Source organism: Magnolia sinica, chromosome 1, assembly GCF_029962835.1.
Source record: "Magnolia sinica isolate HGM2019 chromosome 1, MsV1, whole genome shotgun sequence".
In the NCBI taxonomy this organism is placed as follows: Eukaryota; Viridiplantae; Streptophyta; class Magnoliopsida; order Magnoliales; family Magnoliaceae; genus Magnolia; species Magnolia sinica.
In genome coordinates this window covers 49,956,468-49,983,509 of record NC_080573.1, presented here as the reverse complement: position 1 = coordinate 49,983,509, position 27,042 = coordinate 49,956,468, and the positions used below count along the sequence as shown (strand labels likewise).

Genomic DNA, 27,042 nt, shown 5'->3' with positions numbered 1-27,042 from the left:
TTTTCCATCTAATCTATTTATACGGTCACGAAGACCCGAATTAAGAGGAAAAATAAATTTCCTATTGATCCAAAGCTTCTATGACCCAACGTTTCTAATGATAGACATTCAATCCCCACATTTTTTTTTTTTGCAGTGTGGTCCACTTGATATATGGATTTGCCTCATTTTTAGGCTCAAGCCTTAAGACGAGCTCACCATTGGATGTAACACATACATCTGCAGTGGGTCCACCGTCCCATCTGCTGGACGGTGCAGACACCACACGTGCCAGGTGGGTCTCACCGTCCAGACAGTGGATGGTGAAGATATATCACATACCTCACGTCAGCCTCACTTACTGACATCATCACAACAGTAAGGCAGGTGGGGCCCTAGCAAATGGACGGTTTGGATATTGCACACGTGCAGTGAGTCGGGTCTATGTGATGGACAGCTGGATGTAACAAACTCCTCACGGTGGGGCCCACAGAACTCGCTGGCATCCAGGGTAGTAGCAGCTGCCTACTGTGTGGGATGCTGGCCCACCATCTAGATGATGGACAACTGGGATTACAGCAGAGATAGGTCCCACTTGATGGATGGACGGTGTGGATGTACTCATATACATCAAGGTCAGGCCCACGGAGCTTGGCTGATGTTAATTACATCAGCTATATAGCTGGTGTGAGGTACACCAACCAATCTACTTTTAACGCAGGTGGGTCCCCACTTGGGGCCCACCATAATATATATATCATATATAATATATATTAGATATTTATTTATTTATTTATTTATTATTATTTTTTTTTTTTTTACTCAAAGCTTGCTGTTGTTCTTCCCTTTTATACAGTCCAGCAGCAAAGGCTGCTGGACATCCAATGTATGGATGTAATACATTCATCAAGGTGGGGTCCATGTACATGTGTCCCACTGGAACATCTCGGAAAAATCCGTACAAAGACCTGAGTATCACCTCAAGCAAAAATCACTAAGGACCGAATCCTTTATAAATTAGATGAGAAATTAATTTAGTGTTAAACTAATTAATTAGAAGATTAGCTTGAACCACTTTCTATACGAACTATAAAACTCAAAACCTGTAGAATCGTTAACTCTACATTACCTAAAAACCTAGGAGAAATCTCAAAACCTAGTTGGTCTCAGGAGCACATTGAAACTTCCTATCGGACCTGGACCGCGCGTCGAAAGTCCGACTACTGCGAAACTATACAGTTATGACCGCCTTACTGGACTTGACAACCATCGCGGGAATCAAGTCCAAATAGTATCCAAAAATGCACAACTTGAGCCCGGAGCGAAGTGTGTGAGAAATGCGAATATCTTTAGAAAATGAACCCAAACTTAAGTGATTTGGGCCATTTACTTGCAGGCCAAATTTAAGGTTTTAGACTGTCAAATTCTGACTAAACTAAACTCTTAGATCAGAGAAATTTCCCTACACATGTCAATGTACTTGTGGCCCTGATCGAGTGACGATAACCGTTGAACTGAAACTGGTCCACGGTTGATCCACAAATCCGATCAAACCAAAATCTTAACCTGACATAGATCCATTGTTAGGGAACCTTCTCCGGACCGTATGTAGGTAATGGACCTCCGGTTGAGCTCCGTTGGCCCAAAACAGCCACCTCTTGACTATAACCTAAGTATACCATGGCCCTGGGGCCATTGACATCACTTCTGGGCCTATTTAAAGCCCTAAACCCACCCCTCTCTCATTTCATACGAATTTCCTAAAACCCTAGGAGAGAGAAGAGAGAAAAGAGGAGGAAAGAGTGAGGAGAAGAGAAAGAGAGAGAGAGAGATAGTTGCTGGGATTCATTCCCACCACTCCACGTGCCAAATCATCTCTCCCGTGTCGCTACACCGTCGAATCCGAATTCATTTTTGGGCAAGAAATCCAAACCTTAATCTATTTTAGGAATCTGAATAGAGGAAACGGTGAAATAGCTAACCTATTTCATGATTTAGGTAGCCGTTGTGCCGTAGACAATGGCGTAGTGTACGAACCGAGTTCGTAATTGGCGTATCGGCGAAAGGTGCGGACTATAAACATTTAGGTTATGGTTTTCAAGGCTTTTAATGTTAGTTAATGATTTATGACTGACTTGATTGCTGTCACATGTACTTAGATGCAATGTTTTTTGTGTATTATACATATATATAAATTATGTTGAATATAATGCATTCCATGTGTTTGTTGAAATGTTTGAATGAATATGGAATTATGATTTGTGCTTTCCATGATTATTGATTAAGAATATATGATTGTTGTACGTGTGACGACTCCTTTGTGAAAGGATTTGCTATATTGTATGTGATAACTAATTTATTACATGTATGTTGGTATGTGTAGTCTAAGTGTTTAATAAAATGTCTGAATGATAAGTTACTTGTTGAAATGTATTTAATAAGGGCGTTGAGATAGGATCCTCAATTATCGTATCTATAGTTACAGTTTCCTTCATGTAACCTATCTCGCTACTACGAGATTTATGGATGAAATGCTTATGAATGATAACATGTGCACTATATGTTTGTTAAAATCCTCAAATGAGATTTATATTTGAATTGGTTGTCACATGTTGTTTTGACTATCACATATGAATGCCTATTGTATTTGAGTATGATTGGGACTAATATGTAGTCCAGGCAATCGGTAACGGTTTACGATCAATGACCGAACTAGATTCGCCACAACGGATACGTTCGATGAATCCGAGTCGTACGGTGATTAGCGACAGTGGTTAGGCCACGAGGAGTGCGTATGCGCTCCATGTTGATTAATTTAACGTGCGCTCATACCAGTCAAGCTTGTTAAGTAACCCAATTGGTTTAATGTATGTTCACCATGTATGGACGCTACTGCTTGAATCTAAGGTACCACTTACCAATGAAAAGCCTGTTTAACCTTCGTACCACGATCCACTAAGACTCATGAGTCGGGCATGGTGGTATAGGACACCGTAGTCAAGCCGTCGGCCTACGCTAGGGTGACGAGCCTCCCCATAGTGTCCATTGAGCAACCCAAACTCGTGAGCTGAATACGGTGGTATAGGACACTGTATTCGAGTTGACGAGCCTTTCCGTAGTGACCTCGAGTATAAACTAGGCCTACGCTGAGGTGACGAGCCTCTTCGTAGTGACCTGAACTTGCCTATCCACTGCTTTTCAATCAGGGGTGATGTTACCCTATAACTTGCCTATCGTATGTGATTAATTAGGATTGACGACCCTAGATGGATCATTGTTGGGGTAAATGATATAAAGGGAGGTACCTTAGCTTCCCAAACCAGTTGTATGAATAAGCCTAAATAAGAACTTGGCTAACACGATCATGCCATGCATTGCATGTGCTTTGGTGAGGAAGCACATGTTTAACAGGAGTATTGTATGCGCGATCGTGAGATGATGTCGCTGAGGGAGTGTAGGCGAGGGCATGCATCATTATAGCATATCATTCTTGCATTAACAAGAGTACTTAAGACATGATTGTTGTACTGCTTTATCATTACTACTTATTTGAATTGATAACTTGTTAACCTTTGCCTTATAGGTCCACTGAGTTGATCACTCACTCCCACTTTGGGACAGTGTTTTAAAACACCAACCAGACCCTGTTTTAGTTTCAGATGACGACGAGGCTTACGAGGCAGAGCCCGACTTTTATGATGACGAGGAGGAGTTCTCCTACATGCAACTCTCTGGCGGGTCTATGTAGACCTGGAGTTGCGTCGACGGGGTTACAGGGATACGGATTAGATGCCATTACATTGTATCATTTTGTAAATTTTGGAACTATACATATAATTATTTAACCTGGTAACATGTTCATACTCTTGGGATTTACAACCACTTATATGTTTATATATTTATCACAGTCTTCCGCTTGCATAATCTAATTGTCTTTGGAGTATGATATGCTGATTTAGTGTAATCCCATTCATGTTTAATGCACTAATACGGACAACATTTAATCATCATTATCTATGTTGCATAAGTGATGCAATGGATCTCGAGAGTTGAGCCTTTGCTCGACCCACGAAATTTGGGGCGTTACACCCACCAGCCATATACATTGAGGTGGCCCCACGTATACGTGGTCCACAGATGGACGGTGTGGATCTAATCCATTCATCACGGTGGGGTTCATACGTCCCAAAATGGACGATATGGATTTAATACATACAACATAGGTGGGCCACCCACATCATCATCATCACCAAAAGAAAAGAAGAGAGAGAGAGAGAGAGATGACATGATGGAGGGACCATGGCACTATGGGCCCTCCCTTCCATGTAATCCAAGACATACATCAAGTGGGTCCCATTACATGTAGGCCCAACAACAATAAAAAATATCAACAGTGGAGATCCCTTTCCGCCATAAAATGAAAGGTCTAAATGACCATTTCATACTAGGAAAATAAACATCATGATGGGGTCCATGGAGAATGGCCCCATCATGGAATGAACATATGAATCATGGTGGGCCATCGACCACACCTAGGGTTCAAGTGGGATCCCTACCATTGACCGGTAGGCCCCACTTATCCCATGGATCAAAACAAAGATATACCCTAGCAATCACCCACCGATTGGCCTTCTTCTTGGTCCCTTGGCTTCCTTAGCTCCTATGCTCAACCTTTGATGATGGATGATAAAGATTAAAGGGTGGAGATGAGAATTTAGGGGTAGGGAGTGGGCCACACACTAGGCTTTCTCTCCTTAGAATTTTTCTCTCATGGAGGCTTGGGATTTGGTGGAGAATGGGATGAGATGGAGTGATGTATGGGAGAGAGGAATGGTGTTGTAAGAAAGAGATGGGTGGAGAGAGAGAGAGAGTTAACTTTGGGAATTGGAGAGAGATAGGTAGGGTAAGGGTGTTCTAAGGGGAGTGATGGGATGTGTACTTGACTTGAGGTGATTAATTAATATGATGGGTTATAGAGATTCTCTTGGAATTCAAAACGTGTGGCGTTTTCCTCGAAATAAATGCGGGCCCACAACTCTTGGCCTGGGTATCGCATCGGCACACGAGATGCAACGTTGGAACCGCGGCGATGGCGCTATCACTAGAGTACAAGTTTTGAGTCGAGCCAACTCAGATCTATGGGATGTGACTTAGGATCGTGGGCAAATGCTATCTACAGATTGCAAGTTGCCAGAATTCTACCAGGAGGACCGCGGAAGTCTATAGAACGGTAGGTCTAGGATACGGGCCTTACAACTCTCCCCTCCTAATAAAAATTTTATCCTCGAAATTTACACATTCATCTCAATTAGACATAACTCATAAGGAAGAGGAAACATAGCATACAAGATACAATATATAATCAATCATCAAAGAGATAGGGATAACGCTCTTAAATCTTGGCCTCGCGCTCCCATGGCTCTTCATCAGCACTATGGTGACCCCTACTGAACCTCAGATCTTGGATAAAAAACAATCGAAACTAGGATACCTTGTAGCCTCAGAATTTCATCAACGATTAATCTAACAAGATGGTCCTAAGGCCTGGTCGAGTGAATCGTCAGCGACTCCTTCTGATGACTAAGGGTCTTGCTGGGCTGCATAAAGTCTACCCTGTGCCTATCGGGGAGGTGTGTGTCTTCTCTGTGGTCGTAGTTGCCGCGATTGCTACTGGGGTCTCGATGGTAGGAGTTGTTGTCGCTGCTGCTGGTGCTAAAGGCGGGGACACTCCTGCCAGTGGTGTCTCGTCCCACCGCACCCATGACAGACACCGACGAACTGCCTCGGATGTGGACTAGGGGTGCTGCCGATGCTCAGACGGCGGGGTAGTTTCTGTGCCTCTGCGGCCATCGACGCTGCTGCTGCTGGGAGTTACCGGAGGTGGCCCACCTCTTCTGATCTCTTCTCTGGTCTCGATCGCTCTGCGTGTCGACCCACTCAGTCTCATAAATCTGAGCCTTCTGTACTACCGCTTGAAAAGTCGGAAGCTCATCCCCAATAACATGGCCTCAAAAACCATAACACAAGCTATTCTCGAAATGACAGGCCTTCCGCTCCTCATCATCAACCAAATATAGCGCAAACCTCGATAACGCCATGAAACGAGCTGCATACTACGCCATAGACATGTCTCCCTTCACCAAGGTCTCGAACTCTAACACTCGTTGTGGATGAATGTGGTGGGGAAGTACTGCTGGTCGAATCGGTCAATGAAATCCTCCCATGTCCAAACGAAATTAGGCCCTGCAACATGGGTAACGGAGGTCCACTAATGGTTGGCCTCACCGTGGAGAAGAAATACGGCTAACCAGAGCCGCTGCTGGGTCGTACATGCATCGTATCAAAAATCTTCTCCACCTCAGAGCGCCATCTCTCGGATGCTGTCGGGTTTGGCTCGCCTTGGAAATGTGGGGGATCGAGCTATCGAAACTCTCGAAGAAGGGCACTCGTGTGCTCCTGCTTTGCCTGGGCTGGCATAACAATGGGATGCCTTCCCTACCCCTAGACTACGGTCGTCACAGCTTACAACATCTGCTGTAACTGAGAGACACTGACGGGTACGGTCAAATCCGCACCGGTTTCAGGTGGAGGAACGACATCTTCAGGCTGGGGAGCAGGGATCTCTGGTTCTCTGGTGGTAGAGTGGGAGTCCTAAGTGGTAGAGCGGGAGTTTCAGCTGGTGGAGCAGGAGTCTCAGGTGGTGTAGCGGGAGTCGCTCGGGTCGCTCTCCTGGGCGGCATGTCCTATAGGAAGGAACAAAGGCGCCTATTATCACGCCCCGGACTCGGTGATTGGAATCACAAGGAACCTAATAGCCGGTTCTGACCGCAACAGCCTCCATAGTAACCCTTTCTCGGCTCTTGAGACAAGTTCTGATCCTAGGATCCTACAAGGAGAATTTCTATATCATAAATCTAATTCAATCGAGCATACCCAAGATCATATCAAGTAAATATCAAAAGGTAACCATAGAAACGCATTGCAAAATCCACAAGAAATTTAAACTTTTATAGGTACATAAGGCTCAAAAGGAAATACATAAGGTAAGAAAGGAAGAGAAAACTCTACAACAGGTCCTCAGCACGCTCCAATCCAATGCTCCACCGCTACTGCGCCGACCTAGGATCTCCTGCACGCATCAATCGTTCATAAGCTTATAGAAAGCTTAGAGGGCGGTGTAAGTGTGTGACAATGGTGCTCAAAAGAAATAGGAGGATGCAGAGGGAACCATGAAAGATACCAATGCCACTAGCCGTACTGAGGCTAAGCTATGAATGCAGTAAGTCGTACCGAGGCTATGCAATGTAATACATGAGTATTGGACGTCATACCAAGGCGATGAAACATATGGCTTATACAGCCAATGCAATTCCAATGCGAAGTAATGTCAGTCCCCATATCCAATCCACATATCAAGTACAATTCCACCATAAGGAATCCACCGGGGTCAAGTACACTGCTGGATGACTGCTGCTCTTCAAGACCCGCACAGTCAAACAAGTGTAAGAGACCTCACTACCCGCATGTGGACAGCCAATCACCAACACGGCTCGATGGTAGCTGACTCATTTCACGAGGTGATCAAATTCAGCCTATCTATGCCCCCTCACTCAAGCGGGTAAGGCCAAACCCCATTTCAACCGACCTCGCAATAGTGGGAGTCGCGGCCTAATGGTATAAGGTACTCGAGTGCTCATGATTTTTACTCGGTCTCGGCGTTGAGGCGTCTCCTCGGTACCGTGAAGGTTTAGGGGCTTTCACCTAGGGACATCCTATGCACCTCAAATGCTCAAGTATCATTTTCGGTATCCACACATGACCATCAACAATATACTTGTGGAGGCTACGGCCCTGATAAGGCAAGGGCGAATATCCACATGCTATGCAATTCCATGCATCAATCCCAAACATCTATCGTGCTCAAGAGGGAAAAGCTCCATCCCTCGGGGAGATACCAACATGTCCTACACAATGGCCAATTATACCTCAACCAAGCATGCATATGATGCGCATGGGAGTGGGCCATGAAGATGAATAAGGGTGCCAATAAGGTGAATGAGAAGATGTACTCTCTACTTAACCAAACAGGGTCTAGGCAATTAGACAATCCCTCGTAAGGAATATATAACCTCTAGTGGGGGCCCATTTACCTGGGGTAGCCCACGAGACTAAACATACAAGCTACTGGCCTAAATAATATAGAGATGGGCCTAGCAAGAGTCTAAGGTTGGCATTCAACCACACTTATTTACAAAGGGGCCTAGAGGGGTCCAAAATGGGGACATTCTGCCACCATTTTCCAAAAAGCATAACCAAGCATAATCCATATAACTACTAGGCCCAAGGCCCACATCCAAACCGCATACATAAGCCCCTCATAAAGGTATAAGAAAAGGGTCCAATACTACTTCAACAATATGGGCCCAAAGAGGGGAATCAAGGCCTAAGGCCCAAGTCCCAATGGCCATAGAATCCCTGCATTTAGTTGGACTTGGGGGGAAGCCCATGAACACAAATACATGTCCCAAAAACAAGTCTAAGTTAGGTGAAATGGGCCTCACAAAATTAGCCCACTAACTGGTAATTTAAGTGGCCATTCAAAGGCCCAATTCCACCCTCACCTCAGCCCACAAGTCCAGTAAAATGGTGGAAGCAGCCCATACATATTGTTGGGCCAAGCTAGGACGTCCCAGCCCAATCTGGGCCCATTGGAAGTCCCAAAAATCTAGTCTGTATTTGGGTCCACATGTGATCATAAATGGTGACCCAAAAATGCATTAATAAGCCCAAGAATATTCTAAAATATAAGGGAGCAACAAATACCCAAATTCCTCAAAATGGTGGGCCCCACATCTAATAAAAATCTAGCAATATGAATGTTTATTTGGGGCCCTTTTTGGACTTTTAGCCCACGCAATATCTTAGGCCTGCTGAAGTCCAAAAACTTGTTAAATCATGTGAGAATTAATCTCATAAGGGCTAGCATTATTCACAGGGGGCCCCACCAAATGGAGGAAGGGGATTTGGCATGAAAACCAGGTGCAGCCCAACTACAATCGGCGTCCCAAGGCCTGGGCGGTCCAAGGCCTAGATGGCCTGGTCTAAAATGCATTAAGGTGGGCTCCACATAAACTGAGGTGGGCCTCACAGGGGACATCCACCAAGGGTGGACCCTTCGATGTGGGCCACCCAAGGATGGAGGACGGCATGGATGAAACACACTATCATGGTGGGCCTGCACGCTGGGACGGCCAGCCATGTTGGACATCGGCCCAGCTTGACATCCAGAGGGCCGTTGGTCCAGCTCAATGGCCCCCACAATCATGGCCTAATGGGCCTCTATAACATCAGATGGTGGGCCCTAAAAAATCAAACACAAAGTCAACTGGGCTGGGGCCCAAAAAATCCTATCATAGCAAAGAGGACAACAAGGTTCTAAGGAAAGTTCTGCAACTGCATGTTGCTGTCCTCAATTTGGGCACTCCATTGGAGTGGGTCCAGAGCCTCTAAAATTCTGAAAAATGGGGGCCAAGGTCCCTTAACATGTATACAACAAGATGGAGTCTAAAAAAGTGGCCCACCTATAGTAGAAATATTTATGAATTGAGGCTTTCATGAGGCAAATGTTGCTGGACTGCACAACAGAAAATTTGACAATCCAACCATGTTGGCCCACCCTTTTGGAGGCTCAAATGAGGTCAATTGAGGCTGAAATTTGGCAAGATTATAGGTGGGGTCCACACCTTCAAGAAACATATATTACATGGGACCAAACACCCCACCAAATGTCCAAAACTCTAGCCTTAAGATGACCCAAAAATCTGTCCAGACAGTTCTAGACAGCAACAAATAACTGAAAATAAATAAATAAACACTATTCAAAAGGGGATTTAATGTAAGAAAATCATGGTATGGACCACCCCAGTGGGCCTCACAAACATCCAGACCCTTCCCATTACAAAATACCCTTTGCATGTGGCCCTTATAGGTGGATTAGGGGGCTCCAATGTCCAAGTGTGGACTGTCATGGACGTCCACCCTCCATGGACGGTCTGGATATTTTTAGTCCTCAAGGTGGGCCACACACTCATGATCAGAAGGTTATCAATAAAGGAAAATAAAGGTTCAGCCACAAGGGAAAGGTCTCCGCTACATTGAGGCCATTCCCCTCGTCACACATGCATACACATTCCACTATCACAAGATCTACTTGGGATCTATGGTGGAGATGCAATCTCCACGAAGGTTCAAGGGTCTAGATGAGACAAAGATCCCTGATTAAAGAAGGAAGATCATGTAGGGGTCCATGGAGAATGGCCTTTTGCATGGAACATGCATGCAATTAAGATGGGATATGAGCCTCATCTATGAAATCTTAGGGGCACCACCATCATTTGATGGGCCCCATAAGCTTCAACATGAAAGAAAAGGGAAGAGCAAGTAAGAAATGGAAGAAATCTGAATTTACAATTACATGCACACCCACCTTAAGGATCTAGCTTCAAATCTACACCACCTTATTCTACGAGCTCCAATGAAGGTGTTTCTATAGGTGAGATGGATTAAAAAGGGTTAGATTGGAGGGGATTTTAGGTAGAAGTGGCTGGAAAATATGGATAGGGTGGGACGTTGGAGGGGGTTGCTAGCAAATGGAGAAGAGAAAGAAAGAGGAGAAATGAGAGGGAAAGAGAGGTAGCTATGGAGTTGTAGAAAAAGATAATCATTATCTCTATAAAAGAGACTACCTAGCTTATAGAAATGGGATGATTCGGCTAGGGAGATGCAACCAATGTTGTTAGGGGCTAGGCTCTAGCTATAGGGTTTCTAGAAACCTACACCTAGGCATGAAATCACCCATCACATGGGAAAACGTGTATGACCATGGTAGGGTCTACCAATCACACATCAATGGTCCATATCGAGCGTGGCCCATAACTTGTGATGTACATGTCAGATTCACGCACGGGACATGGCATTGGAACCGTGGAACTGATGCGGACACAATGGCATAGGTTTCTGGTTGATGCGAGTTGGGTCGACATGACCGAACTTGATGATGATTGTAAACACTATCCATAGGTCGCGGGTCATCGGGATTCGACCGGTAGGACCGCGAGACTTAAAGGAATGATGTGCACACACGGGTTAGGGTCTTACAGCTCTCTCCACCAACAAAGAAATTTTGTCCTCAAAATTTACCAAATTTAGGATAAAAAGGAATGCAAAAACACCATCATATATATCAATCAGTAATCATAAGAGAAGGCAATACATAAAATCATACAATAATCAAGCATCAAATAGATGGGGATAACGCTCTCGAATCTCAACTTCATGTTCCTAAGATGCCTCAGCCTCCGAATGATGACCCCACTGGCACCTTTACCAGGGGAATGACCTTGGTCCTGAGAACCTGCTCCTTCTGATCAAGGATACGAATCAGCTGCTCAATATAGGAAGAATTCTCACGGACCTCAAGGGGCTGCCAATCAATCACTGGAATGATGTCCAACCCACACTTCCGCAACATAGATACATGGAACACATCGTGGATGCCGGACAACTTTGAAGGTAAGTCAAGCTGTAGGCCACAGTGCCCACACTCTCGGTAATCTCAAAAGGTCCAATAAACCTTTGGGTAAGCTTGCCCTTCTCTCCAAACCGAACCATGCCCTTCATAGGCGAGACCTTGAGATATACCATGTCCCTGACTACAAACTCGAGGGGTCGACGCCGACGATCAGCAAAACTCTTCTGCCGGCTCTGAGCTGTGCGCATCCTCTACCTAATAATATCCACAACCTCTGATGTCTGCTACACAAGCTTGGGACCTAGGAGACGATGCTCTCCAACCTCGGTCCAACAACTAGGAGATCTGCACGGTCTACCATACAGTGCCTCGAAAGGAGCCATGCCAATAGTCACCTGATAACTGTTGTTGTACGCAAACTCGGCAAGGCATAAATGCTCATCCTAACTGCCCGTAAAGTCAATCACACAGCCTCTGAGCATATCCTCAAGGATCTGGTTGACCCTTTCGGTCTGCCCATCCGTCTGTAGATGATAAGCGGTACTGAGATGCAAAGTGGACCCCATCGCCTATTGGAAACTCCTCTAAAACTGAGACGTAAATCTGGGGTCTCGGTCAGATACGATAGAAACCAGAATGCCGTGTAGTCTCACTATCTCCTCAATGAAGATCTTCGCCAACCGATCCATAGTCCAAGAAGCACGCATCGAAATGAAATGCGCTGACTTCGTCAGACAATCAACGACAACCCATATGACATTATGACCGTGCTGAGTCCTCGGTAAACCCTGATGAAATCCGTCGATACATGCTCCCACTTCGAAACTGGAACACTCAACGGCTCTAAGGGACCAGGGGGTCTCTGGCGATCGGCCTTGACACACTGGCAAGTGTCACACTCGGCCATGAAGCTAGTAATCTAGCATTTCATCCCTAACCAAAAATACTGCTTCCTCGTATCTCTGTACATCTTTGTGGAGCCTGGGTGGATGGTAAGTCTCAATCGGTGTGCCTTGGTCATCAGATCACGAAGCAACTCTAGCACATCCGGGACACACAATCGACCTTTAAAGCATAATCCACCAATGGAACCAATCTGCCAGTCTGACTGCTCCACGAATGCTCCCTCTACTCGGTACTCTTGAAGTGACCCGTCCATCTGCTGAGCCTCAAACACCCTAACAACCAAAGAGGGTTAAATCGATAAGCTTAAAAGCTGAACCATGGAAGAATGCAGACCAAGCTCAAAGTCAAACTCTGAAACATCCTCGAGCATCTGTCACTCTCGAACCATCATCTGTGCCACCATGCCTCGTGGCTGATGACTGAGTACGTCCGCCATCACGTTCACCTTACCCGGGTGGTACTGAAGGTCGAAGTTATAATCCTTCAACAATTTCATCCATCGCCTCTATCGCATGTTCAACTCGGACTGCAAAAACAAATACTCCAAGCTCTTATGGTCCGAGAAGAGCTCGAACCTAACCCCATAAAGATAATGCCTCTACACCTTCAGTGCAAAGACAACTGATGCTAGGTCCAGATCATGGGTAGGGTAGTTCAGCTCATTGACCTTGAGCTAGTGCGAGGCATATGCCACAGGCTTCCCGTGCTGCATCAGGACAACACCCAAGCCAACTCTAAAGGATCGATAAGCACAACAAAATCATCACTCTCATCAGGAAGAGTGAGGACATGAGTGGACGTGAGGTGGTCCTTTAACTCCATAAATGCCTCCTCACATGCGTCACTCCAGACAAACTTAGCACCCTTCCATGTCAACCAAGTCAACGGTGCTGCAATACGGGAGAAACCCTCGATGAATCGTCGATAGTATCCCACCAGACTAAGGAAGCTATGAATCTCAGTAGCGTTCGCGGGCTGGCCCCACTGATACACTGCATCAACTTTCGAGGGGTCCATAGCTACACCCTCCCTTGTCACCACGTGACTGAGGAACTTCACCTTCTCCTGCCAGACATCGCACTCCTCTAGCTTCGCATACAGCTGGTGGGCACGGAGGGTCTCGAGCACAATTTGCAAGTGCTCCTCATAGTCCTCCCGGGTCCTCGAATATACCAAAATATCATCAATAATCACAACCATGAACTGATTGAGGAAGGGCTAGAAGACCTCGTTCATCAGCTAAATGAACATGGCGGGTGCATTGGTCAATCCGAATGACATGACCAGAAACTCAAAGTGACTGTAGCGCGTCTGGAATGCTGTCTTCGGTATGTCCTCCTCTTAGACCCAAATCTGATGGTAACCGGAGCGCAAGTCTATCTTGGAAAAGAACTGTGCACTCTGTAGCTGGTTGAACAAATCATCTATCATGGGAAGCGAGTATCTGTTCTTGATAGTGACCCTATTGAGCCCGCGGTAATCCACATCGAGCCTTAATGAGCCATCATTCTTCTTCACGAACAATACCGGGGCTCCTCATGACGAACTGCTGGGATGAATAAAACCTAACTCCCAGAGCTCATCCAACCGCTCTTGCGGTTCCCACAACTTCATTGGTTCTATCCGGTAGGGGGCCTTCGAGATAGGCACTGTATCGGGCACCAAATCAATCTGAAACTCAATTTGCCGACACGACGGTAAACCCGGGATCTCTTGGAACACATCCGAGAACTCGCAAACTACTGGCAGCTACTCAATACACCTTGCCACAAACTCCTCGATAATACAAGCCAACAAATTGGATAACGGCTCTCCTCTGGGCTCAACAATGAACTGGAACACTGGCAAGCCGAGAATATGAAACTTGACCGTCCTCATGGCACAATCCAAGATATCATGGTACTCAGTAAGCTAATCCATACCCAGGATAACATCGAACTCCACCATCGGCAACATAAAAAAATCAACGGATAAGAATATATCGCCAACCAAAACCGAGCAAGAAGGGCAATGACGGCACAAAACAGCGAACTTCCCCAAGGGAGTTAAAACGGCCAAAGCTTCAAATGCGGACTCCAAAGAAATACCGGTCGATTGGCAAAAATCCTTGACCATGAAAGAATGAGAAGCACCAGAATCAAACAGAACATGAACAACATAAGCAGAAATAAGGAGAATACCCTCGATGACTCCACCAAAAGAAGACTGCGGGTCCTGGCCCTGCACCTGCTGCACGAAATAGAATCTGCCCTGAGCTGGAAAAGGAAGCAAGCCTAAAGACTGTGGATCTTGACTCTGAACCTGCTGTGCGGCAATATATACTTGACCCAAGGCCTGTGGGGGACGTACATGTCCCCTCTACTGCTGCTATCTCTGCTGCTGCTATGGCCATTGTGGAGGCCTGCCTGACTACCTCTGCTGCTGAGGAGGAGGCCTAAGAGTGGGAGCCTGATGCTGTACTCACTGCTAATGCTGCTGCTACTGAGGAGGATGGGGAGGAGGCAATTGCAGTGGCCTCTGTTGCTGCAAGGGGAGAGGCAATCACGCCTCTGATGCCCTATCTGCCCACATCCATAGCAAATAGTGGAAAACAACTTGGATGAAGAAGCGGCTGGCTATGTTGATGATGATGCTACTGACTGCGCTGTGAACTGCCTAAACTCAGATCTGCCCCTCCGTCTCTACTGAAGGTGCTATTTGGAGCTACCGGAAGGTGCCCTCCTCTTCCAGTCTCTGCCAGAACTTTGATCTCAGGTCCTCTGGGTCATGGCCCAGTTATGAGACCCGTATCCTAGCCTGTACCATTCTTTAGGCTTCAGCAGTCCTCCCGGTAGAATTTTGGTGACCCGCGACATGTAGATAGCAGTTACGTACGATCCTGAGTTGTATCCCATATTTCAGAGTCGAGTCGACTCGAGAATTATACCCTAGAGACCGCGCTATCACCGCAGTTCCAACACCGCATATTACGCGCCGAGGCGATACCCAGGCCAGGAGATGTGGGCCCGCGTTTCGTTTGAGGAAACGCCGTGTAATTACAAAACCCAAGAGAATCTCTAATCAAATCAATCCGATCAATCACATCATTAGTCAAAGTACAACACCCATCCCCAAGTACAACCACCCTCCCCAAAGTCAACTTTCTCTTAGAACCAAGTACACCCATCACTCACCCATCACTCACCCATCTCTCTCTCTCTCTTACAACCTCTCTCTCTCTCTCATCTCTCTCTCATTCTCCCAAGCAACCCACGTCCAAGCTCCATGGGAGAGAGCTAGTGTGGCCCACCTTCCTACCACCCAATCCCACCATACTAAGTCCATCTCAACCGTTGAATTGTTCCTTCGAAGCTCTAGCATGCATTGGCAGAAGAAGGAAGAAGAGATCAAAGGTGGGTGCTTTTCTAAGATTAGTTTTGCATCATTTTGCTTGAATTTGATGATTGAGGGCCCACATATGGTGGGACCCATCTTGATGTATGATTTGTATGAGGGGCCCATAGTGGCGGGGTCCCTCCACTACTCTGATCTCTCTCCCTCTCTCTCTCTCTCTCTCTCTCTCTCTCTCTCTCTCCCTCTCTCTTTCTCTCTTACTATTTTGTGGACCCCACCATGATGTGCACTTGATACATCCCCACTGCCCATTTGTGTGGCCCACCTTGCTACTGACCGGCGTGGGTGAAGGGGAAAAGATAAATATCAGCTTGATTCGTGGAACCCCCCCAAGTAATGTGCATGTGAAATCCACACCATCCAGGCCTTGAGGGCATGTAATGTGTGTGTTTTACCCGCACTGGTCATCAGCTATGGGGCCCACTTGATGGTATGTGGTGTCCACGTGTGTGGACCCACCTAATCTGCACCGTCCATCTATTGGGCTACTAGACAGAAGCCTAGTAGCATATAACTGTTGCAGGGATGTCAGCATGTTTTGTGGAACCCACACGTGATGTATGTTTTGGATCCACACCGTCCCTGTGAGGGAACCACCATAATATGGGTTTTGATCCACACCGTCCATCCGTCCATCCAGATCTTGGATGTGGGACCCCATGTGGATGAAAATGTTTCATCCAGACTATCCAAACGGTGGGACCTTTCCGTGATATATGTATTTCTCCACACCGTCCACTGTGTGGGATGGTGTGACCCACTGTGATATATATGTGTTTAATCCACACCGTCTAGATAGTGCTGGACGGTGCTGGACCTATTTGGATGGTGCCATGTGGGGCCCTGATATGATGTATGTGTTGTGTCCACGCGTCCAACATCTGGACAGTGGACCACCTTGTTATATGTATTCTATCCCACACCATCTAGCTGTCTGGACGGTGGGTCCTACTATGATGTATGTTTTGATCCCACACCGTCCATCTAGACTTGGGAAGGTGGGACACCACCGTGATGTATGTGCTTCTCCCACACCGTCCAGTGGTGTCGTGGGCCACACCTAGATGTATTTATTGTATCCACATCATCCATCCCTAGACGTGGGGCCCATCTTAGTGATTTACCTACTGCACCGTCTAGCATGAGATGGTGGGCCTGCCATGATGTACGTGTTTCATTCCATGTTGTCCATCTATTTGATAGGTGGGAACCACCTTGATGGATGCGTTTCATTCAATGTCGTCCGTGGGACGTGGGCCCTATGTGATGTATATGTTTGATTCCAACGGCCCAATCTGATTTGTATATGGCCCATTTGACAAGGCTCGATGTGATGTAATGAGGCCCATTGTGATGTATTTTTGGCCCATTTGGTAAGGCCCATGTGACGTATTTATGGCCCATGTGTAGGGCCCACCTATTGTGTATTTGAAGACCATATATTTTGGCCCTTGAATGAGACCCGACTTGGTGTATTCATGGCCCATTGTGATGTATTTGAGGCCCATGTGATGCGGCCCATCATGATGCGTATTAGGCCCATGTCATGCGGTCCATTATGTTGTATATTAGGCCCGTGTGAGCGGCCCAATTTGATGTATATGAGGCCCATGAGTGAGGCCCAATGTGATGTATATGTGGCTCAAGAGTGAGGCCCAGTGTGATGTATGTGAGGCCCAGATGGCGAGCTCGATGTGATGTGTGAGAGGCCCATGTAATGCGTGTCACGCCCCAAACTCGGAAACCGGGCTCACAAAATTCCCGATCGCCGAATCTGGCGCCGACAGCCTCCGTAGAACCCCCTTTCTCGGCTCCCAGCGCCCATTCGCCAGGTTCCGATCCTGGGATGCTACAAGGAGGATTTTTTTTTTAACATCAGTTTGATTCGTAATAAGCATAACCAAAGGCATAACCCACAAACAACAACAAAAAACTCCATCACATTTCCACTATAATCAAAAACTTTACAGGTACAATGAGCATAAGGGAAATACAATGAAGATAGACCAAAACTCCAAAAGAAGATCAGCCACGCGTCCAAGCCTCAGCGCTGCTGCGATCCAACGTCACCTGCACGCAACGGTCGTGCATAAGCTTATAGAAAGCTTAGAGGGTGGTGAAAGTGTATGCTCAAGGTGATGATGTAGTTATGCAGTATCAGAGTAATGCGGAACATGCTGATGAATGCTAAGAATCCCATTAGCCGTACCAAGGCCATGCGGTGCAAAGAATGATGTCGGCCATACCAAGGCCATGCAAAATGCAAGTCAAGCATACAAATCCTCATCTAAGTCCACATGTCAATACGGCTCAAATCTGAAATATCACCGGGGTCTAGTACACTCCAAGCCAGATTGCCGCCCCATCGCGCGCAATAAGGTGAGTGGAAAAGACCTCACTATCCGCCTGCCAATATCGGGCTCGGCTCGTCAATAGCGGACCCATTCCTCGAGCTGGTCAGACTCAGCCTAGCATTGCCCCCTACTCTCGGGCGGGTAAGGCCGCACCCCCTTCCAACCGACCACGACACAGTGGAAAGCACAACCGTCTGGTAATCGGCACCCAGCGCTCATGCACCCACTCGGTCTAGACGTTGGAGCAACCTCCTGGTACCATAAGGGTTTAGGGACTTTCACCCAGGGATATCTATCGCACCCCATGTAGAACAGCATTTTCGGTATCCAATCCTGCCAACCACGGTACGTCTGTGGAGGCTACGACCCTGATGTCGCTAGGGCGTATAGTAACCATATCACACAATGCGAATGCATGAATCACATTACCCAGTCATACAGCAATCCTGCGCGTATCATGCGCTCATGTAGGGCAACACCCCCTGTAAGGGAGCCCTTAAACAATCTGCCCAAAGGCATATGCTATGATCAGTCATTTCTCATATCAAGCACACGTATGATGCATATGATTATGAATCATGGAATTAAACATGCTATATAGGATGGATGATGTGCATAACGAAGGTGGGCCTAGACGGCTTACACATAACACGCACGAGCCTAACAATGGGCCCTAGGAAAAGTCATAATGCGGACATTTAACCACACTATACTTGCAATATGGACGTCAAACCACCACTGCTCCCAAGGCATAGCCCTGACATAAACATCATCATGTTGGGATCGTACATTGCAATGGACCTTAGGCACGTCCCATTGGGCCTTAAATACGTCAAATGGGCCATATTATACGGGCCATGTATTCATCAAGTGGGTCACACCATTGGGCCGCACCAATGGGCCTTATGTGCATTGCAATGGACTATAAACTGTGGGCTTTAGAATGCATTAAATGGGCCTAATCTCATGGGCCTTATGACTATCAAATGGGCCTAATCTCATGGGCCTTATGAGTATCAAATGGGCCTCGCCAATTGGGCCCCATATATACATCAAATGGGCCTAAACCCATAGGCCCCAAAATACATCTATGGGCCTCGACCCATTGACCTTACATAAACATCAAAGTGGTCCTCATTCATGGGCCACAAGCAACTGAGGTGGGCCTTACCTATATGTCAAAGTGGGCCTCAACCATGGGCCTCAACATAAGTAAGTACAATATTTATATACATATATATATATATATATATAATATAGTATATAATATACATATAATATTACATGAACTATAATATTATATATATCTATATATATATATACATATATCTATATATATATACACACACACACGCACGCATCACAGTGGGCTCCACGCCACCATCACAGTGGGCCCACACAATTATCACAGTGGGCTCCACGTCCACTGTCACATAGGGCTCCATCGTACAGGCGGACGGTGTAGATATAAACACTGACATCACTGTGGGCTCCATGTGGGGCCCACCATAATGTTTATATTTCATCCAACCCGTTGATGAGGTCCCATGGGCCCAAATGAAGGGTGAAAACAAATTTCACCCTGATCCAAAACTTCTGTGGGCCCGAAAAGGGTTTCAAAGGTAGGGGCTCCTTCCCACTGTTTCCTACGGTGTGGGCCTCCTGAGTCTTGGACTAAGCTGATTTTTGGGGTGGGCCCGTGTCAGGGGGTGGCCCACCCTATGAACGGTTTAGATGGTTCATAAACATCAAGGTGGGGCCCACAACCACAGCCGTGGGGGCTGCTTGACCGCCCGTCCGTTGGCGCTGGCGGGCGCAGGCAGCGCCTGCTGCATTCTCTGACACAGCAGCGTTGCTGCTGTGTTATGATTTATTATTATTTGTGGTTTTTCACAGGTGGGGCCCACGTCCGATGATCCACTCCGTCTAATGGCCTTCCATGCTTCTAGACAAGCAAAACAAGCCCAATATTGGGCATATTTCAGTGTTTAGAAGTAATAGGGAATGTTTCAATGGTGAGCGCATTGTTTGCCATGCTATGGCCCGCCTGAAAGTCTGATTGGTCCCATCTTCTGGCTCAACGCCTAATTATGGCTTGGGAAAGGAATGGATGGTGTGGATTTAATACATACATCAAGGTGAGGCCTACATAAAGGGGCCACCCAAAGTTGCACCAAGCTATTATTTGTGTTTTCCCATTGCAACGTCCAGCGTCCAGAGACGCTGGACGGTCTGCCATACAAGTGGCCTACTCAGGTGGGCCACCACTGATAAATGGTGAGGGTACTATACTTATATGGTGGGCCCCATTCAAATACAATACATACTACATGGTGGGGTCCATTCAAGTGGGCCACCTAACCTCATAAACATCACAAAAAAAGAGACTAAAAATAAAATAAAATAAAAAGAGAGAGGGATAGAAAGAGATAAAGGACGAGATCCGCGTGATGGAGGGACCCCGGCACTATGGGCCCTCCCTTGTACTAAATCATACATCAAATGAGTCCCATTTCATGTGGCCCATTAAAACTTAATCCAACGGTGGAGATCCCATCTCCACTAAATTAAACGGTCTAGATGACCCTAAATATGCAAGAAAACAAACATCATGATGGGGTCCATGGAGAATGGCCCCATCATGGAATGATCATGGTAATCCAAGTGGGCCATTGGCCACATCTTAGGGTCCAAAGTGAGATCCGAACCATTGATCGGTTGGCCTCACTTGGCCCATCTTAAAAACATCAAAAACTATCCTATCCAAACACCCACCGCTTGATCTTCTTGCTCCCTTGGCTTCCTTAGCTCCTTGAGCTCCTCTTTGATGGTGGAAGATGAGAAATGGATGGTTGAGATGAGAGATGAAGGGGTGGGAAAGGTGGACCTCACATATGAAGTTTTCTCACCATGGGGGACTCATGGTGCTCTCTCTTGGATTTGGATTTTTTTTGAAAAAAAGAATAAGAGAGATAGTTGTAAAGGGAGGGAGAGAGAGAGAAAGAGATGGGTGATGGAGTGATGGGGGATGGTTTGGGTTGAAAATTGTGAAAAGGTGTATGGTTGTTGTTGAAATTTGGAAAAGAGGAGTGGTGAGGTGGAAAGAATGGTGGACTTTTGAAAAAGGTGGGGATGGGTTGATGTACTTGAGGTATGGGATGCTTTAATGGTTGATTGATGGGACTAATTGTAGAGATTCCCTCGAAATCCGCAACGCGCGGTGTTTCTTCGGAATAAACGCTGATCGGCATCTTCTTGCCTGGGTATCGGTTCGGTGCGCAAGTCACGGCGTTGGAACCGCAGCGACGACGCGGTCGCTCTGATATAACTTTCAGACTAAGCCGACGTCGGTGCGCGGGACCTGGCTTAGGATCGTGCGCAAACACCGAATACGGTGCGAAGGTTGCCGGAATTTGACCGGAAGGATCGCGGAAGCTAACGGAACAGTATGGATTAGGACACGGGTCTTACAATGCGGCCCACTTGATGTGTATTTGGCCCTTATGTGAGGCCACGAGCTCACTATATGTTTTGGCTCTATGAGGGCCACTCCTTGGCAATAATGTTGGTTAAATGTCCACATTGATGAGCAATGTGGTTAGATATTCACATTGTGACCTTCCCTTAGGCCTCTTGTTAAGCTGATTATTGAGGTCGATTTCGATTATCGAGGCCGATTCCGATTGTCAAGGCCAATTTCGATTGTTAAGGCCGATTCTGATTATCGAGGCTGATTCCAATTGTTGAGGCCGATCATCGAGGACAATTTTGATTGTCGAGGCAGATTGTAAAGGCTGATTATCGATACCAATTACGAGTATATCATCCAATACCGATTATGAGTGTGTGATAGCTTAGCATCATGATACATGCCCATACGCATCATCTGCATGTTCGTTATGAGATGTGGTTGACCATTGCATATGTCATTGGGTAGATTGTTATGAGACTCCCTGATAGGCGGAGATTGTCTCATATGAACGCGCGGTACGCGCAGGTTTGATGCATGACTAGATGATATGGCTTATGCGTCTTACATTTTGTGACATGATCATTTCGTGCCCTAACCACATCCGGGCTGTGACCTCTACAAGCATATCGTGGATGGCCAGATGGGACACCGAAAATGTTTGGTTTGAGTATATTGGCACTTTGGATGTCCATGGGTGATAGTTCCTAAACTCCCGTGGCCAGGGGACGCTCTAACGTCTAGACCGAGTGGATTACATGAGCGCCCGAGTGCTGAATACCAGTAGGCCATGTCTCCCACTGTGTCGTGGTCGGTTGGAAGGGGGTGTGGCCTTATTCGATGATTCGTAGTGGGCAAAACTCAACTGAGTTTGACTAGCTCATAAATGGGTCCACTATCGATGTACCGGGTAGGTATTGGCTGACTACTGGCTAGGCAGATAGTGTGGTCTCTTCCAGTCACCTGGTTATGCGCGATGGGGCGGCAATCTAGTTTGGAGTGTACTAGACCCCGATGATGATCCCAGAGATGTACGGTGTTGATATGTGGACTCATTGAGTAGGAGTTGCATACTCATTTATTCATTCATTCACTATCCACTCGGGCAGTGGTACAAAACTAATTGTTATGTACCTTCACAATGGTAAGGATTTCAGTTGGGGCGTGCAATTAACCTGAGGTCAGGGGTTTACCACATTGAGTCTGGCTATCCAAATTTAGGTATGGGACTGGTTTGGATAGAAGTCCCTTGTGATAGACCCCATAGCTTGCGATATTATGTACTACCATCCCAACTTCACACTTCAGTTTGATCATTTCATTCGCATTGCATATTGCATTGCATCCTTAGCACATAACATTTGTTTTACTTTGCTTCTGAACTGCATAAGCTGATGAGGTTGATGGCATTCGTGGACTTGTCAGGATTGTATATTGCATTGCTTCCTCAGTAGATGATATTTAGCTTGCTATGTCTCCACTTTGCATAGTTGATCTACATTGCTTCCTCAGTATATGATATTGGCTTATTGTGTTTTTACATCGCATAGCCTGGATAAGGCTGATGGTACTTATGGATTTACTAGTATGTTTTCGCTTACTCTGATATCATATGATTTATGATCTTGCCAGCATTTCTGACATTATATGATTATGATGTTGTATTTGTGTGCATGGCACTTATCTTGCGCACACACTTACACCACCCTCTAAGCTTTCTATAAGCTTATGCACGATAGATACATGCAGGTGGTGTTAGGTCGCAACAGCATTGAGCTTGGAGCGTGCAACCGTCTTCTGAAGCTTTGATTTTCGATATATGTATTTCCCTTTCAGCATTGTATTCAAATGATTATATTAGTGGATATGTGATGATGATGTTGCCTTTGTGATTTGGGTAAACTTGTGGTTATGCTTATTACGAGTTAAATGTATATTGAAAAATCCTCCTTGTAGGATCCCAGGATCGGAATTTGGCTTATGGATGCTTGAAGCCGAGAATGGGGTACTACGGAGGCTGTCGGCACCGGATTCGGTGATCGGGAATTTTGTGAGCTCGGTTTCTGAGTTTGGGGCGTGCCACCAGTCCTCATATACCAACACTCTGTGAACGACCCGATCAAACGTCGTCAACCAATGCCCCACCACGCGACTGCGGAGAGATGGACGCAAGTCGTTCTTTAAACGGCGAGCTCTCCTCTTCTCGTCGTCGGTGAGATAGGGAGCGAATCTGGAAAGCTCTATGAAACGGACCTCATACTGAGACACTGTCATATCTCCCTAGACTAAAGTCTCAAACTCCATAGCCTGCTAATCACGAACATGCTCGGGGAAGAATTTTTGGTCGAAGTGGACCACGAATTCCTCCCAAGTCCAAACAAAATCGGGCTCGGCCATCCTCAATGCTGATGACCACCAATGTCGGGCCTCACCCTGTAGAAGGAAGGTGGCTAATGGGACTCTCTGCTCACATGGATACTACATGGTGTCGAATATCTTCTCCACCTTAGTGCGGCACAACTTGGTGGCAGAAGGATCGGGCTCACCCCTAAACAGCGGGGGATCATGCTTCCTAAAATTGTAGAGCAGTGCGCTCGCTAGCAACTATCGAGACTGCACAGGGGCCTCAGGGACAGGCTGATGGGACTGAAGGGTAGTAGTGACGGCTTACATCATCTACTGAAAATGCTCAATCCCTACAGGAACCATCAAGAAAACAGGGGTGGCACTAGCCTTAGGTGGAGGCATAGGAGCAGCAGGAGCCTTAGAAACTGGAATAGCAGGCTCAGGTGGGGGAACAGGTGCCATTGGTGGAATCACAACCTCAGGTATAGGATTGGGACTAGGGTCCACAACGAGTGGAGCAGGATGTGCTCAGGTCGATCAGGTCGCTGGAGTAGAATGAGAACCATGGCCACAGGCGCCTCGCTTAGGCGGCATCACTTACAAAACAACAAGGAGGATGGGTGCAAAGGGATCAGAATCTTGCAGGCTCAACAGAACGAAGGGAATGCTCTTGGGACACGACTTGTCCTAAGCTCGCAGCAGATATGCAATGTTATTCCAAGTTATTCTTAGAATACTTGTTATACTTTGATACCAACTCCTGTCACCCCTTGGACTCAGCGACCAAACTCACAAGGAACCCGATAGCCGGTTCTGGCCGCAACAGCCTCCATAGTACCCCATTCTCGGCTCCTGAGATAGGTTTCGATCATGGGATCCTACAAGGAGGATTTCTATATCATAAATTCAATTCAATCGAGCATACCCAAGATCATAGTAAGTAAATCTCAGAAGGTAACCATAGCAACGCATTGCAAAATCCACTAGAAATTTAAACTTTTACAGGTACATAAGTCTACAACGGGTCCTCAGCATGCTCCAATTCAATGCTCCACCGCTACTGCATCAACCTAGGATCTCCTGTATGCATCAATCATGCATAAGCTTATAGAAAGCTTAGAGGGCTGTGTAAGTGTGTGACAATGGTGCTCAGAAGAAATAGGAGGATGCAGAGGGAATCATGAAAGATACCAATGCCACTAGCCGTACCGAGGCTAAGCTATGAATGCAGTAAGCCGTACCGAGTCTATGCAATGCAATACATGAGTATTGGATGCCATACCAAGGTGATGCAACATAAGGCTTATACAGCCGATGCAAATGCAATGCAAAGTAATGTCAGTCCTCATATCCAATCCACATATCAAGTACAGTGCCACTATAAGGAATCTACTAGGGTCAAGTACACTGTTGGATGACTGCCGCTCTCCAAGACCCGCATAGTCAAACGAGCGTAAGAGACCTCACTGCCGGCCTGTGAACAGCTAATTGCCAACAAGCCTCGACGGTAGTGGACCTATTTCATGAGCTGGTCAAACTCAGTCTAACTATGCCCCCTCACTCAGGCGGGTAAGGCCAAACCCCATCTCAATCGACCTTGTAATAGTGGGAGTCGTGGCCTAACGGTATAAGGCACTCGGGCGCTTATGATCTCCACTTGGTCTCGGTATTGACGCGTTCCTCAGTACCATGAAGGTTTAGGGGCTTTCACCCAGGGACATCCTATGAGCCCTAAATGCTCAAGAATCATTTCTGGCATCCACACACGACCATCAACAATATACCTGTGGAGGCTACGGTCCTGATAAGGCAAAGGTGAATATCCACATGCCATGCAATGCCAGATGTATGAATCACACAGTCAACCATGCATCAATCCCAAGCATCCATCGTGCTCAAGAGGGGAAAGCTCCATCCCTCAGGGAGATACCAACTTGTCCTACACAATGGTACAACCATAATCAATCATACCTCAACCAAGCATGCATGTGATGTGCATGGGAGTGGGCCATGAAGATGAATAAGGGTGCCCATGAGGTGAATGAGAAGATGTACTCTCTACCTTACCAAGCAGGGTCTAGGCACTTAAACAATCCCTTATAAGGAATATATAACCTCAAGTGGGGGGCCCTTTACATGGGGTAGCCCACAAGACTAAGCATACAAGCTATAGGCCTAAATAATATAGAGATGGGCCTAGCAAGAGTCTAAGGTGGGCATTCAACTACACTTAGATACAAATGGGCATAGAGGGGTTCAAAATGGGGACATTCAACCACTATTTCCCAAAAGGCATAACCAACTATAATCCATATAACTACAAGGCCCAAGGCCCACATCCAAACCACATACATAAGCCCCACATAAAGGCATAAGAAAAAGGGTCCAATACTACCTTCAACAACATGGGCCCAAAGAGAGGAATCAAGCCTTAAGGCCCAAGTCCTAATGGCCATAGAATCCATGCATTTAGTTAGACTTGGTGGGCAGCCCATGAACACAAATACATGGCCCAAAAATAAGTTTAAGTTGGGTGAAATGGACCTCACAACATTAGCCCATTAACTGGTAATTTAAGTGGGCATTCAAGGGCCCAATTCCACCCTCACCTCAGCCCACAAGTCCAGCAAAATGGTGGAAGCAGCCCATACATATTGCTGGGCCAAGCTGGGACATCTTAGCCCAATCTGGGCCCACTGGAAGTCCCAAAAATCTGGTATATATTTGGGTCCACAAGTGATCATCAATGTGACCCAAAAATACATTAATTAAGCCTAAGAATATTTTAAAATATAAGAGCAACAAATACCAAAATTCCTCAATATGGTGGGCCCCACATTCAATAAAAATCTAGAATAAGAATGTTTATTTGGGGCCCTTGCTGGACTTTCAGCCCACCCAATATCTTAGGCCCGGTGAAGTCTAAAAACTTGTTAAATCATGTGGGAATTAATCCCATAAGGGCTAGGATTATTCACAGGGGGCCCCACCAGATGGAGGAAGGGAATTTAGCATGAAAACCAAGTGGGCCTACTGCTAGACTGCAAGTCCAGCAGCAGCCCAGC

The 27,042-nt window shown here is 46.4% G+C and overlaps 1 protein-coding gene across 1 annotated transcript; it reads right to left on the bottom strand.

Moving 5' to 3' along the window:
- Positions 1–5,792: 5,792 nt before the first annotated feature.
- LOC131246261 (uncharacterized mitochondrial protein AtMg00860-like) lies at positions 5,793–13,615 on the bottom strand. Its single transcript, XM_058246198.1, has 2 exons — positions 13,252–13,615; positions 5,793–5,986 (listed from the first exon to the last, which is right to left on the bottom strand). Exons 1-2 carry the CDS (start codon positions 13,613–13,615, stop codon positions 5,793–5,795), a joined length of 558 nt encoding a protein of 185 aa, XP_058102181.1.
- Positions 13,616–27,042: the final 13,427 nt, after the last annotated feature.

Bases quoted from the DNA above. Each gene is read 5' to 3' on its own strand.
- LOC131246261 (XM_058246198.1), bottom strand. From the start codon at position 13,615: ATGGTTGTGATTATTGATGATATTTTGGTATATTCGAGGACCCGGGAG. The intron at 5,987-13,251 runs GTGAGGAGGCAT...ATGGTTTTTGAG, and splicing joins GTTTGTCTGGAGTGACGCAT to GCCATGTTATTGGGGATGAG.